General features: G+C 32.3%; 3 protein-coding genes across 4 annotated transcripts; 2 read left to right on the top strand and 1 right to left on the bottom strand.

The window, feature by feature from the left end:
- The first annotated feature begins 216 nt into the window (after positions 1–216).
- LOC126781065 (cyclin-Y-like protein 1) lies at positions 217–2,628 on the top strand. Its single transcript, XM_050505842.1, has 2 exons — positions 217–379; positions 467–2,628. The coding sequence occupies exon 2, from the start codon at positions 588–590 to the stop codon at positions 1,596–1,598; it is 1,011 nt and encodes a 336-aa protein (XP_050361799.1). The 5' UTR covers positions 217–379; positions 467–587; the 3' UTR covers positions 1,599–2,628.
- Positions 2,629–2,774: 146 nt separating this feature from the next.
- LOC126781066 (uncharacterized) lies at positions 2,775–4,069 on the bottom strand. The gene is made up of 3 exons (XM_050505843.1): positions 3,650–4,069; positions 3,145–3,405; positions 2,775–3,042 (listed from the first exon to the last, which is right to left on the bottom strand). Exons 1-3 carry the CDS (start codon positions 3,945–3,947, stop codon positions 2,873–2,875), a joined length of 729 nt encoding a protein of 242 aa, XP_050361800.1. The 5' UTR covers positions 3,948–4,069; the 3' UTR covers positions 2,775–2,872.
- Positions 4,070–5,055: 986 nt separating this feature from the next.
- LOC126781063 (uncharacterized) lies at positions 5,056–8,367 on the top strand. 2 transcript variants are annotated; one of them, XM_050505838.1, is made up of 4 exons: positions 5,056–5,406; positions 5,847–6,038; positions 6,786–6,997; positions 7,152–8,367. In XM_050505838.1, exons 1-4 carry the CDS (start codon positions 5,225–5,227, stop codon positions 8,315–8,317), a joined length of 1,752 nt encoding a protein of 583 aa, XP_050361795.1. In that variant the 5' UTR covers positions 5,056–5,224; the 3' UTR covers positions 8,318–8,367. The 2 variants fall into 2 exon arrangements, with proteins under 2 accessions (XP_050361795.1, XP_050361796.1); XM_050505839.1 differs by lacking the exon at positions 5,847–6,038.
- The last annotated feature ends 7,641 nt before the right edge of the window (positions 8,368–16,008 follow it).

Raw genomic sequence — 16,008 nt, 5'->3', positions numbered from 1 at the left:
TACGATTACCAAAAATTAATGCAATATTACAATTTAAGAAAATGTTAAAAAAAAACCTAATTAAAATAGATAATAATATTTAGTAATTGAAAAATAGATTACAATTAATTATTATACAATATAAATTATTGTAGTATTTTAGCGCATTATAATTTTATCCCGTGATAATATCACATGTATTTTATTTTATTACTACATATTTATTTCACTACTTTGATTAAAAATTAACAATCTGTTAGTAAAAAATGTAAAAATGACGTTCGCTTATCGCTTGATAGAATCAGCTAGCTGCACCTGTCATTGTTAAAAATGATTTTTCTTCCGATTTATTTCTTAAGTATTTAAAACAAATTGACTAATACGATTTTATAATGTCAAGGTATAGTGATGATTTCTTGTTTATTGTATAATATCAACTATTAATTTAAACTGCCTTTTGATAAAATATTTAATTCTTTTGTTACAGATACTATGGGCTTAATAAGTCATACTAGCGGTCCGGCACTCTATTTATGTGTGTTTAAAGGTGTACTTGGAGAATGATAATGAATTATTATCATCTTTAACGTTCGTTGAATAATTCAATAATGGGTAACCAAAATAGTTGCTGCTGTTACCGAAGTCCTTCGCCGATCAGAAAGGACATAGTTAAACTTGAAGATTATCTCCCTGAAGGGGAAGTAAGTTCAAATAATATTCAACACATCAGTGAAAGGGAACCAGATGATGGAGATATAGACCCATCTCAGGATCCGATTGCTGGCACAATCTTCATGGAAAGATCAAAAGCCTCAATCGAGAATGGTATTACAAGAAAACGAAGTCAACATCAAATAGCGGAAAATAAATTGAAAAAAAGCAGTTCCTGTTCTACTATATACTTAGACGATAGTACTGTATCTCAACCAAATTTAAAAAACACAGTAAAATGTGTTGCTCTGGCAATATATTACCATATAAAGAACAGAACATCAGAAAGAAGATTGGATATATTTGATGAAAAATTGCATCCATTGAGCAAAGAAGGTGTCAGCGAAGATTATGATAAATATAATCCTGAACACAAGCAGATTTATAAGTTTGTACGAACATTATTTAATGCTGCTCAATTGACAGCTGAGTGTGCTATAATTACTTTAGTATATTTGGAGCGACTTCTCATTTGTACCGAGCTTGATATTGCACCTTCAAATTGGAAAAGAATAGTCTTGGGAGCGATTCTGCTTGCAAGTAAGGTCTGGGATGATCAAGCTGTATGGAATGTTGATTATTGTCAAATATTGAAGGATATCACAGTGGAAGATATGAATGAATTAGAAAGACAATTTTTAGAAATGCTACAGTTCAATATAAATGTCCCCTCAAGTGTATATGCTAAATATTATTTTGACTTGCGTACCCTTGCTGAAGCTAATGACCTAGCATTCCCCAGTGAGCCATTGAGTAAAGAAAGAGCACAAAAGTTAGAAGCAATGTCAAGAGTGATGGAGGATAAAATATCAGCTGAACTTGTTAAGAATGGTATCAAGAAGTGGTCAAGTTTAGATAATGTCAATTCTGGTGCAGGTGTGAGGCGTAGTGTGGCCATATTATCTTAATTATTTATCTCAATAAAAACTTTGGATCCATATTCAATTGATATATTAATATCTATGGAATCCATTGTATTTAGAATATCTGCACCAGATTGAAGACTATAGTTTGAATTTTGGTACAGTATTTCAAAACATTGATTAATTTCAAGGAATGTGATGTTATTTGCCAAATATCATATTTGAGAAGTCTTAGAAAAGATTATACATTGGTATAATTATGGTTTCAACATTTACTATAAAAAAAGTATTTAGCATGTAAAAAAGTCAAGCCCACAAATGCCCGACTACTGGGCAAAGGCCCCTCTCTTCTCAAAAAGACCTGGAGATTTGGGTTGGTGGATATTGCATGTAAACATATAATATAAAAATTAATTTACATTATTAGTGCACAAAAGCGAGGGAATTGTAATAGGATATTATTAGTCATTCTGTAATTTTTCAGTCATGAGTTATATTACTGATAGTTCTTAAAATGAAAGACTTACAAAATGTGGTCCAATATTTTTTGTATTATATCCATAATCATTCATTTGCTACTTAATTCTTTAACATAATTTATGTTTCATTATACTGTATTGGCTTTGAGTATGTTTAGTTGTTACAATTATGAAGCACTAATCAAATAAGTATGCTTCCAAATTTTTGATGCTTAGTTTTAACTTAGACTATTACTAGGATGTGCAAGTGCATTGACTGATATAAGAATCTTGTGACTGCGGTGTGAATGTTTTAGTCGACAGAATTTTTAATAAATTTATTTTTAACTATTATTGCATTTATGGTGTCCGACATAGTTATATATGAAATTATGCCAAATTATTTTGTAATCAAATAAGAATAAATTTCATTAATCACTCATTGTTAAATTGTACAACTGAAAATGTTGGTTTTAATGTTAAAATACCAATATATGTAATTATTATATTATACAATAAATAGGAATTGATTAAGTTGAACTATTTAAAACAATTAACATTTTGTGAATAAGCTATGCAGTCCATACTTTATGTATCTTTAATGTAATTAAGCAAAAATAAACATTTTATATGAGACTTTCAATAGAAACTTTATTCCTGATGATCTAATTATTTTTTTTTTGTCTAACTACTTACATATTTAAACTATTTCCATTAGTTTATATATTATTTTAGGTAACACTTGAAGGAGATATACAGCAAATTGAGAAGAGATATTGTTTAATATACACACTATACATACAAATAATATATGGTAAGGTAAAGAAGTAGGTAGAAACAAACACATCAGTTATTTTGTCTTCATGCTAATGGCTTAAGATCTTTCAAATATGTGCTGTAGTTTTCTAACATATCAATAACTTCATTGCTCTTAGTAGTCTTTTCATCAAATTCTGACCCAACTGACCACAATGTTTCTAAGTCATATACCTTTCGTGTTTTTTCTGAGAATATATGCAAGGCTATATTACCTGTAAAAGTAAAGTAGTAGTAAAGAAATAATTTATAAAGATATCTGTTAGCAAAGTATTTTCTTTTTAGAATTGAGTTTTTAAAAAGCATATCATTTATACCTAAATCTAAAGCCATCCAATCTTCAGAATCTTTACCCTCAATTTTTGGTATATAGTCATTTTTATGACATTTCTTTTTGTATACCTTCCTTACAAACTCGGCTAATGCCAGAATATGTCTTTTACTTCTTGCACTGACTATACATATATAATCTACATAATTAATTTCTTTTGGAACAGTAGCTACAAAAATGTCCTTTGAGTTCTCTCTTTGCAGTAATTCTACAAGATCTTCTATTTCATATACACCATTTTTTCCTCCTGAAATTAATTCTGTTAATTTTTGCACTATACATACACAATCACTATAAATCGTAAATATATAATCGAATACATCGTTTTTTAAGTTCCTTAAAAATGAATTTATGAGAAATATTAATGTTTTTCATTCTACACAATCAACTAGGGCCCGAATTCTCCATGATTAAGTATACAGATTGTCTAGGTTAATATTACTCAGAACTAGGAAGTATATTGGGAGTATATTTAAGAAAATAAAGCTTACTTTCTAAATTAATTCCATCAAATTCATCACTTAAAATAGGATATTTGTCTTCTATGTAAAGTTCATCAGCAGTATGTTCTATCACTGGTGAGTTTGTTTCTGTTATAACTTGAAATTTAGTAGCTATCGCAGGAGAAGTTTGGCTACTTGACTTTGGAGGGTTTCCAGGATTTAGCAAACATATCCCATTATGAAAATAACTTTTATTTATCCTATAAGTAAGATAACCTTTAGGATTTTTTGTGTAACTTATACATTTCTGATGGGTAATGACTTGCAATAGAATATTTTTAAACATTTTTCCAAATTTAAAAAATTACATTACATAAGATAATTTTAAATCAGTAATTCAATAAAGCTTTATATTAGAAAAAAAAATGCAACGTTTGATTTAGTTGTTTGTTTTAGAACTTTAATCTTGTCAAAAGGGATGTTTAATTTGACATTGACGTTAGTCATTGATCAGAAATCAAAAACGTCATTTGATTATTTTACTTCATCATATTTTTACCTTAAAAATATATGTATTTTGAAATATAAAATAATAAATCAATAAAGACACGACTAATATTTTTTCAATATAAAATAATACATATAATATTAATTGAATGCTATTGCATATATAATTTTTGTTTATCAATAATATGCTAGAGGTAAGGCAACATACCTTTTTTTATTATTTTATTTATTTTATTTTATCGCTGGAAAAATGCATTACGCGTTTCCCCTACGAGAACAGTGGGGGGGAGGTTATGTGGGGCTCGCCGGTGTCCAGAGCGCCGAGTGCGCCCCGAACATCGGTATACCCATTCAAAACCAGCGGTACCCTTTTCGTCTTAACGAGGAGCGCCACGAGATCGTTTGCGCATGCTACCGTCTGTAAAGCAACATACGGCCGAGCAAAAGAGTGTAGGCTAACTAAACACCTGAAAATTGAAATTTAAAAACAATATTAATCTCTTCATTTGCCTTTAGTAGAAATTTTGAATTTGCTTTTAGCAGAGATGTAATTACTTATGTATGCAATCATTTCTAATAAGACTTATAAACCAGTTAAGAATACCTTATTAAAAAAAAGTTAGGAATTCATTTTAGCATCTGATTTACTTTGTTACAGTTACGGACAGTAACAAAACTAACCAATTACTTTTTGTATTTATGAGTTTGATGTCTTTGTTGTTAAAATTAGATTGTGAAATTCAGGATCAGGTCAGGTCTTTTCCGTTTCAGAAGTCGAATCAAATTATGTGAAAAGAGAAAGTTTTAAATAAAAAATCTTTAAAAACTACAAAAGTATGCTACAGGACAGCAGTTATCATTGAATCAACAATATTATCTAATCGTATTTTATCAATAGGAGTGGGTAACCTCACACATAACATGATTCATTTGTTTTAAAATAATGAAGTTTTTTCTATTGATCAACAGCATTATATATAAAAAAAATTCTAACTGTACAGAATTGACAATTATTTCAAAATTAATATGTAACTATGTTGCTTGTAAAAAGAACAGTCTTAAACTACGTAATATTCAGAGTTATTATCATGCGTGTTTATAGATAATTTTGTAACAATGGTGGTATGTGAACTGGATCAAGAAGTGTCGGGTGAGGTTTTGGGAAGGAAAATCCCGGTTTGGCAAGCCCTTCTACTCCACCGAGTGCTTCCATCGTGTGGAGGTCTGGTCCTGTATTTAATCGTCGTTTGCTACGATATTACACTCGTTTATGAACACATAAACAAAGGTGATAAAGCGTAAGTAAATCATTTTGTTTATACATATATATAAAACAAAACAGTAACAATATACTTATTTGTATTATGGTAGAGCTTTTATAAATTATCATACTTATAAACGTTGCTTAACGGCTACTTAGTTAAACATAGATTTTTCTCTTTCTTACATTATTGATTTAATATTTGAAAGAAGAAGACACTATCATAGGGCAACACAAATAGTTTTGGTAGTCAATTAAAATTGAATTGGAATTGCAAGCAGAAAAGACCATCTAAAGTATATACTTTTATATCAGTACCAACTTTTAGCGATAACAATGCAACGTCGAACCGGAGCCATTATCCTTATAGCTACTAGTGGATTGTATCTATCCAGACGGCCCTGCTATTAAGTACATATTACGTAAATATAATTTACATAAAGAAAAGTTTACAAAAATTTTTTTATTTCTCAATAGGCTTGGTATATTCGTCATCATATTGATGGTATTGCCAGCGATTTTATCACTGGTGTTTACGTTAGCCTCGCTTCCGTCAGGCTTGCAAACAGAAGACTCAGAATTTACAGTGAAATTAAAGAATAATGACATTAAATGGATATTTGAGGAAATTTTTCGTGCTCTCTTTTTTCCGATTACTGTTATTGGCAGGTTAGTATAAATACCAATATGTATTACCTTACTTCCTTAATATTTTTGTTAAATAAGAACAGCCGAGATGACTCTGTGGAACACGTAAATCTTGACCATAGATGGTGGGTTCAAAACCGGACAAGCACCGCTGAGTTTTCACGTACTTTATTTGTGTTCATAATTAATTTATTCAACTAGTGTCGTCGTGGCAGTGAAGGAAAACATCGTTAGGTAACCTGCATATGTCGGATGATTCTGCTACATGTGTAGTGTGTCACCTTTTCGCATCGGAGCTTTGTGGTCGAATAAGCCATAAAGCTCCTAAAGAGGCCTTGCCTAGATGTGGGACATTCATATTTACTTTGCCTTAGACAAGAATTACAAAGAGTTATATTAAAAATATTCATTAAATATAGTATTATTAAATGAAATTAATACACTCGAATACATGTATTTTATGTACTAATGATTTTTATAGGAAAGTTTTAACTGTTCATAAAGTTACGTAAAATACACCGTAATACTATAACTACTGATTGTATGTTAAACTTTTTATTCCATGCATTGTTTCTTTAGTAATGTAATTTTATTATATTATTTCGTTTTGCAATACAAAATTGCTCGAAAAAGGTAAATGAAACCATCTTTTGGTACAAGTTATTTCAAAGATTTTTTTCTACTATATCTAGTGAGCGCCCAGCTGTTATAAAACTCAAGCTTTTCTTTGTTACATAAGTAAACACATAGATTTAATTTACGTTGCAGATACTGCTATTTAATATTCTGGTGGATAGAAGCAGTGTACGCGGCCCGCGAGCAAGATGAGGAACGAACGCGGGAAGCTCTCTCTCGGGCCCGCGAGCCTTCTTCCATGGAACTGTATCTATTTCTGCAGGCCTTCATACATTGCGCGCCCCACGCCATTATCAATATCCTAGACATGATGGCACGTTATGCGAATCCTGCATTTGATAAGAGTACGTGTTACACATTTAATGACTTATAACTGTAATATACCTACTACAGTATTATGTGTATTGACTTTTATCTCTAATAATAAATAATAATAAAATAAAATTGTACGTTAAGTTTATATAAATGTTTATGTCTTCCTTTTAATTTATTTTACAGTCACTCTGCAAGCAGTTAGTATGATTGCAGCATCACTTCGAATGGCGAGTACAGCTACAATGTACAGAAGATTTGAAAGAGAAAAATTGTGCGGTCGGAAATATCCATGGAATATCAATAAAAACAAAGTTCAAAATGAAAATGAGAATGAAGAAAATATAGAGAAAACTGACGAAAACCAAGAGGACGATTCTTTTTACGAACCGATAATGAAAAGACAATCATCTATATCACAAAATAATTCCAGTAACAGAGATCAAGTGAATAGTGACTTAATACAATTTTCTCCTCGTAGTTCAGAACTTCAGAGCACCTTTTATGATGATGATATCGTATCGACTTCGGAAGAAAGCTCAGATTATTTGCCGCAGGCTCGTAACGAGGAGCTGGAAAGCGATGATGAATACGTCAGACCTATATCAATTATAGATAAAGTAGCGCCGCGAAGGCGTGATACACATTATACGATTGAGAGAGTCTACGTTCCAGCGCCGCCGGTGACTCCGGCGCCACGACCAGGCTCCTTCGCCGTGTGGGCGGAGAGATTAGTCGAGAATGCGGAGTCGATTCCCACTTGGCTATCTGCGCCGCCGAGAAGAAAACACTGGGAAGTAATTCAGGACGAGCCTGATATTCCGCGACGAATACCGCGATCTTACATGCGTGGTCTTGAACCTCAAGACGCGACGGCCGCTTTGATTAATTTCTTAGGATGGTACGCGTTTTTCGTAGCACGTTTACTCTCTATAGCTGCTTTTATAGATTTTTTTCCATTCGTTGCTATTATTATTTTAATGTCTCACTATCAAGTGATGCTATTATTTTTAATAGTCCCACAAGCGAGTACTGTGAAGAGAGCGTTCTATGTGTTTCTCGCGTTCATATACTTGTTTTGCCTTATGGAGTTTAAGATCCGTTTCCGCCACGTCCGCGTGTGGCATATGTTTTGGATCATAGTGTGTACTGTGGAGATCGTTGTATTCATCTCAGTGTGGGCGACTGTTGATAACAAACTACATAATTGGTGGAGAAGTTATATTGTTATTGTAACAATTGTGAGCATGGTGCTTAGTTATTTGCTCTTTCTGGTGTATTTTCTACTCTTACAGCCGCGAGAGACGGTAGTTTGTATAAACAATAATAATACTAAGAATTTTAAGAAATGACTATTTTGTATATTTATATATTTTGAAATAAAATCATTCAATGACTCAATTATGATTCCTTTCTAAAAGTTATGTGGGTAGCAATCGTGACGTGTTTTACAAAGATTGGCGGTGACACTAGTATTTATTGTTTTTTACTAACAGAAAACTCGTAAAAGTATTGCGCAACGCTTACGTTTACACTAAGAACATGAGACCCGTATGTATGGCACCCCATTCTTCTGCGCAGACATTCCAAAAGGTGCATGGCGTAATACACTTACAGCAATAAACATGACGCTTTTGTGTTAGTCACTTCAAAGAAAAGTATACGCTTCACGGCTGTGATTGAAGTCTTCCTTTTGGTCGTTAATGCAGCTGTACAATTTTTACACATTTCCCTTTGTCTTGTTATTGATTTATTCTCAGAAAAAATCTGCACGAGAATAGAAGTTATCAATCTTTTCAGCCATAAGCACGTTTTAGATATTAATCCATACAATACAAGAGATGGATTTTTTTGTTTTCCTCCATAATATATTATATATCTTAGTGTTTTAAGGTCAGACTAATAATTTCGCATATGAGATCAGATATCGAATAACATATTAAACAAATTTAAATGTATGCCAAATTCTTACACTTTTTTAAATTCCATATTCAATAATAATGTTTTTTGTTATTCAAAGTTACAAAAATATTAATTATTACACTTAGTAAATGAGCCTTCGCCTTTATGAGTTGGTCTCTGTATGAAAACACAGATCTTCATTCATTATGAAGTTGCGAATCATATTTTTTATCAGTATTAATTTTGTCAGATGGTTATCGAATAGGTCATTGGTTATTTTTAGAATAAGCTTTTTTTAATTTTTATAGCGTAGGTGAACTTAATTTACTGGGTCACTTGAAATTATTTAAAATAGAGTAGACAGATTTTATAGTTTTAAATCTATCTATAATATATACAACCAATCCAATACATACAACTCTATCTCTAGCTTAAAAAACAAGGAAATGCTGAAAAACGGTTTGAGTAAAATCAACCTTTAAAGAGGTTAAATAATTAAAGTTATCATATGGGATATTATAGAGTTTTTGAAAATTCATAACCTGTTAGTATATTGTAACGTACGAAAGTGTGTGCGTAATATTTTGTAATTAGAAATGTGAAGGTTCCGTGGTTCTCTTATTACCTTTATCTCGTTTAGTCTTTATTTGTTTACCCGGAACTATTTTTTTAGCCCCAACAAAGAGTAAAAAAGGAGGCATAAGTAGAGCAGCAGCAAAAACTCTAGCATTTACTCTTTACACTAATATACATTTTTTATTAACGTTTTGAGTAATTTTAGACTAATATACGCGCTACTAAACTTTTTAATTTTAGGGTATTTATTAAAATAGATTTGTATAACACACATAAAATTTATAACTGTAATAATCACGCGAATATAAAACTCCATTACCAGACAATTTCATGGAAATCAGACTGATAATGATTTATATAGGCTATACAGTATATGGCCGCGGTGTTGCAAAGTTGAGTGAGCTTTAAGTCGCGGCATGCACTTTGATGATTATTTTTTGCTAATTTACCGTGCCCTGTCGATGGAAGTCCGGAGATGAGAACCCGCTTCGGTAATTGCAGTCAGACGAGAACGATGTTATTATATTATCGAAACTTACAAGGCGACTAAATTAAAGCACCAAGCTGCATTATGCTTACATTAGGTTTAATGTATGAAAATTATTATAATATTCCATCAAGATGACGGTTAAATTTGTAACAGCCTTAATGTTTTTGAAATCATAATATAAAATATGAAGTACGAAAGGTGTTTCTGATTGAATATCTAATCTATTATATACATAAATAATTTATCGCTCTTTTCTTACTATAAAGTATTTCCGAAAATAACTTTTCGAATGGATCGATTTATTGATTTTTTATTTACTGGTCTTATAGGAATACGTTATTATACTATAACCGACAACATTTCTGTTTACATTTTTATAATTTGCATTTGATTTTGAGTGTCATATATTTTATTATTTTATATTTTGTTTGCTAAGTATATTTTTATTTTAATATTATGTGATTGATGAGAAAACATAACAAAGAAAAAAAAACAAATACTTCTAAAAGTCTCAAGCGAGCATCGATGAATCACGTCGTAATTAAATTAGCATTTGCAAGATGCAATACGCCCTTGTATTCAGATATAATTCAACTTACACGTTCTTTAAATGAGTTTTATTGAGAGCAAAGTCATGATTTACGTCTTACGTAGTATCAAAAAGATCTTAGAAAGGTATGTAATAATTTAATTGTTATCTTTGGTCTGAGAAGCTGACCAATAGTACTATTTCATTCTTTGTCTATCCCCTGTCTAAAGATGCATTATGTTCTCGTTCGCGATTGAAACTAAGCGGCAACAAATCGATATAGCCTCAAGTAGTGGGATACAATGCAGAGAGTAAGGAAGAGCATAAATAAGCACTTGCTGTCGGCAGAGGCCGGGCCAAGGCCCTCGACCGCCGGCCGCTTGCAATCCGACACTTCTTGTACTCAATTTTCTATACTAATTTGCAGATCTCGGTGTAGGGTTGAAATTTAAGACCACAATCCTAACTGTTATTTATTAAGAAAAATAATTGATGACTTTTTTCGTATATCAATGCAGTGTTTTTAAATCTTCTTAATAAAATTTTGGCGTTGTAAAGTAAAGTATGTCATTGAGAAGATTTCTTTAGTTTAACATCCGTATTTTTGCTTGTGACATTTGTTATTTACTTTCATTAGTCAGAAAGATATGCAACGACATATGTAATGATCGGTGAAATCTATAAATTAACTCTGTTTAAAAAATTGTTAATTGTTATTTAGTTATACACTTAACTATTAATTCCATATGTAATTAATTAATTGGTTAATTAAGCGGTTTTCAACCTGACAAGTAAGATTGTGAGTTAGAAATAAGACAAAGTAAAAGAATGTAAGAATATAAACGATAACCATTTATTGCATTTCGCTTTTCAAGAGAAAATATTTACTAAATCTCTCCCGACGTTTATATTATTATATAGTAACGAATGAAAGTCTACAATTACGGCCTATCAATATATTTAAGGTGGGCAAACAAGTTCGTTAGTAGCGAATGCGATATCGCGTGTCGATAGCCCTGACGTCCCGACTCACGAGTAAAGAGGCGGAACCATACAACGGGCTGCGTTGTGCGTGCTCGGCAATAAATCGAATTCGCTGAGGACAGCGCCGTTGTCCGTCGAGATGGACGCGTGCGATACTTTCCTCATATATCCGATAGCAAAGGCATCTACACTAAACCTTACCAAGCCCTTAATCACTACAATACGTACATATAAAAACAACCATCGCTTATCTTCGCTGTAATTTATTGAAACACGAATAGAAAGAGACACGTTGAACAGAAATTAATGTTATTCGAACATCTGAATGTAAGCAACTAATGCAACTATATAGATTAATATCTACCTAGTTGATTGAACAGCCTTATGATTAGTTATAACAATTGTACGTTTTGCCTTTAGCAAGCAAAGCCTGTTAAATGTTTGTAATAAATCCTGGTGTAATACAAATCGAAGCTATTTCAAATACAAATAGAGTATCAATAAACTTTATTGGATCTGACATAACCTAAAGTAGTTGTAACTTGTAATACTTACTTTCAATTGTTGATTACAATAATGTTATCTTAATTTAGATTTATTCTAAAACTAAGGAGTTATTTGTGGTTTACCAATATTTAAAATGTAGGTACATCATACTCTGTTACATAGATAAACAACGCTAAGAAAACTAAATACTTAGACAACACTTAAGTTTGCAATATTCTCAAATTATATACACATATTTGCAAAGTGATATTTGAACGTTTTGTTTTGTAAACAAAAAGCAAATTAGATAAATCGAATAGCAACAAAACCTTAACAGTTCTTTATTTTTAGGAAGCAATAAAGATAGTCCGATATGTTTACACGCACAAAGTTCAAGAATGTTAATCAATAAACATCAACTGGTCACGTACGGGACAATGCCTACTGATAAGAGATATCTTCGAGCAAGCCTGTCTCGAAGCGCTTTCGCCGAGCGTATGCATTTCTCCGCAACGCATCTTGTGATAACATAATGACTTTCCACATTGACTCATACACGTCTCCATCTCATGTACATATATATGTACACAAACAAATAAACAAACAATTTAAGTTCTATGAACTGTACAAGGAGATACTAAATTCATGTCACGAGTTATCTGGAATGAATTTTGTAATGGCATACGCTTTCCGTTTTGCCGTTTGCGAGATATATGACGATGCTAATTATCTTAAATCGTTGCGGTATAATTATTACATAATAATGTGTTTGAACAAACTTTGTATAAAGATACTAAGTTAGATACGGGTCGTTTATAACATTTTAACGTTATTGGCTTTCTATTATTGTAAGTAAGGATTATATTTTTATAGTAAACTCGAATAATATACCTTAATACATAATGATAAAAAATAAAGTTAAAAAAACACATAATATGCTTATTTGCTAGATTGATAGTAATAGAAAAAAATATTTTTATGTAGGTAGTAAATCTAAGTCTGTGACAACCTTGAAGGTGAATAGGTATGCAAAGAACGTGATTTAAATCTTAATATGAATCGCTCTGCTCCGCCTGATTAAGTACTTCTACTGATTAACTGAAGAATCTAATTGAATCACTAATTTTCTCACAGTGAAAATTTTCCATTGTATTTTAAATTTAATTCAAGGTGAAGGTTTGAAATGATCAGAGCAATCTATATGATATTCCTGGTATTCTAAAAAGGCTTAGTAATTAATTTGGCTATTAATTCAAGTGGCTCTACTATTAATGTTTAATTGTAGATATTATTATTCTGTTTGATGTCTTAGTAGATCTTCTAAATTGCCGTATATCCCAAGGTCCTGGTATCTTCTGGGTCCTTTTTCTGTCAATAAATTCTCAGTAAATTAGCAGCGTTTATACTCCCATCCCTCGTGAGGCCGTTAGTCCGTGCCTGAACTTTTTCTGCTCGATTGAATTGCCCGTCTCTCTTAAATGTGGATGCGGTGGCCGAAATTGATCAGGAGAACATCATTAAGCATTTATTTTTGTAAGGAAAATAAACAACAAATGATATGCCTAAAACATTAATTCAATTGTAAATAAACCAATTAATTCCACTTAAATCTAAGTAGCAGTAGTTTCTAGTATGTACACAAGATTAATTAATATTTAATATTATGTATAGCCTAGAAAGCTAAAGTTTTAAAGTTGCGAACACTAACAAAGGTTAATGTCCTGGTATCTTCCATTAACTTTAATGTTTAGTAGTTACTAATAAAGCTACTCTTTAATGAGTTTGTTGCAAATCATCAATTTTAATCTTGCAACTAGATTTAATTTTATTTATTTTTTTACAGTATACAAACAAACATATATTGTGGTTTGTATAAGTATCGCCTTTTTACTAATAATGGTTCGATTGGATACCTGTTTTCTAGTAATGTTAGAAACAATTATTCACAAAGAAAATCCGTATGTTAGCTGAGCGATACCTTCTGCATTTTTTAAAGTTTACCCCATAGTATAGTTATAAAGTTTACAACCAATAAATAAAATAATTGACATCATTATATTACATTCAGAAGTTTTGAGACGTTCAGCATCGACTGTATCTTAACTTGTTGTGATATTCGTGCTACGAAATGCGCTCATACGAAAATATTTACAAAAGTTATACAAACTCCATACACGCAAAAATCATACACATGACCTTCGCCATTACAGATCGGTGTCGCAACAACTTCGCCAGACAATAATTTTACCCTGATTAACTTAGCTGGAAATATACATCCATTAAAAATTCAAATAAAAAAAAACTTTAAAACCATTTACTATAACTGTGGAACACCAGAAGACTGAATTAGCGCGTCTTCATCGATTTCTAAAACTGAAGAATGATCGCAGTGATTTGTTTATGAAACGAATATAAGTTCTTGTCTAATTTTTTTAAACGTTGCTTTGTACTTTCTGTTTAATGTGTAGTCGGAAGACAATGATTGCACGACTAGACATTGATTTAGGACATAATTTACAGTGTTATATTAATTTCGCGGACGTCAATGAAATCTTCGTGTGCGGTCAAACAGACGATTGATTTATAATCACTATAACATTGTAATGTCTCTAAAGAATGAATTGATTAATCTCTATACGTCATCATTTGCGTCATAGTGCCAAATTAAGGAATACAATGACATATTTATGGTCTATTGCGTTTTAAAAATAACCGAAGAAAATTAACCCTAACTAGGATTTAGGTACAATAAATATAGTGTCAACATTTAATACACTCGTATTTCAATTTTTACGTTGTTTATTATTATAACTTACTAGCTATCGTTCCAGCTTTACACGGGTAGAATTAAGGTCTCCATAAAACTTTTTAAAAGACAAACATACAGAGAAAAATTCTTGTTTTTTTACAAGGAACTTTCGCGATCGTAATCAGAGCAATTCACTAAAGTTTCATCACAATCGTGGACCACATCCATACTGTTCGGCAGATTGTGCAGAAGACCGAAGAGTACAATCAGCCGCTATGTATGGCATTTGTGGACTACGAGAAAGCCTTCGACTCCATCGAAACATGGGCATTGCTCGACTCATTGCAGAGATGTCATATCGATTGGAGATATGTCGAGGTACTGAGATGTCTGTACAACGCCACTACAATGACTGTCCACGTCCAGGACTGTAAGACGAAGGCGATCCAACTGCGCCGAGGGGTGAGACAGGGGGATGTAATATCCCCGAAACTGTTCACCAACGCGTTGGAAGACGTTTTCAAGACGCTGAATTGGACTGGGTATGGAGTCAATGTAAACGGCGAGTACATCTCACACCTTCGATTTGCCGACGATATCGTCATCATAGCAGAGTCGCTGGAACATCTCACCGAAATGCTGCGTAGCCTAGGCGAGTCTTCCCGGTGTGTCGGTCTCGGTATAAACTTGGACAAGACCAAGGTCATGTTCAATAGGCATGTCGGGCCGGGACCGATATACGTCGAGGGGAAACCTCTCGAAGTTGTTAGTGAATATACCTACCTAGGACAGATAATACAAGTCGGTAGGAACAACTTCAAGAAGAAAGCCGATCGAAGAATTCGCTTGGGATGGGCAGCATTTGGCAACCTTCGTCAAGTCCTCAAGTCGTCTATACCGCAATGTTTGAAGACGAAAGTCTTCAACCAGTGCGTCTTACCTGTCATGACAAACTGTAAGAAATTACGATGTACCCACATTTATATGTATAAAATAAAGAGTATAAGAGGGTCTCAAACGTTTTTCGAGATCAGTTTATCGTTACGCTGCCCGAAGGCAACTTAGTCGTGACATTCATAAAGTGTAATCGCGATTTAATTAAGGACTAATAATTGTGAAAGAAAACCGTGTTATAATTGTATTATAATTTAAGAGTGATTGATGTGTGAAGTGATTTAAAATAAAATTGTGTGATAGTAAATTTGTGTTTTAAATTATAATCGCCACCCTCGAAGAAATATTTTTACAAATACGGTGCCGAAACGTGGACACTAACTGCGGGACTAGTCCACAAATTCAAAGTCGCTCAGCGTGCTATGGAGCGAGC

The sequence above is a fragment of the Nymphalis io genome, chromosome 3 (genome assembly GCF_905147045.1).
Source record: "Nymphalis io chromosome 3, ilAglIoxx1.1, whole genome shotgun sequence".
NCBI classification, from domain to species: domain Eukaryota; kingdom Metazoa; phylum Arthropoda; class Insecta; order Lepidoptera; family Nymphalidae; genus Nymphalis; species Nymphalis io.
This window is presented reverse-complemented; position numbering and strand designations above follow the sequence as displayed.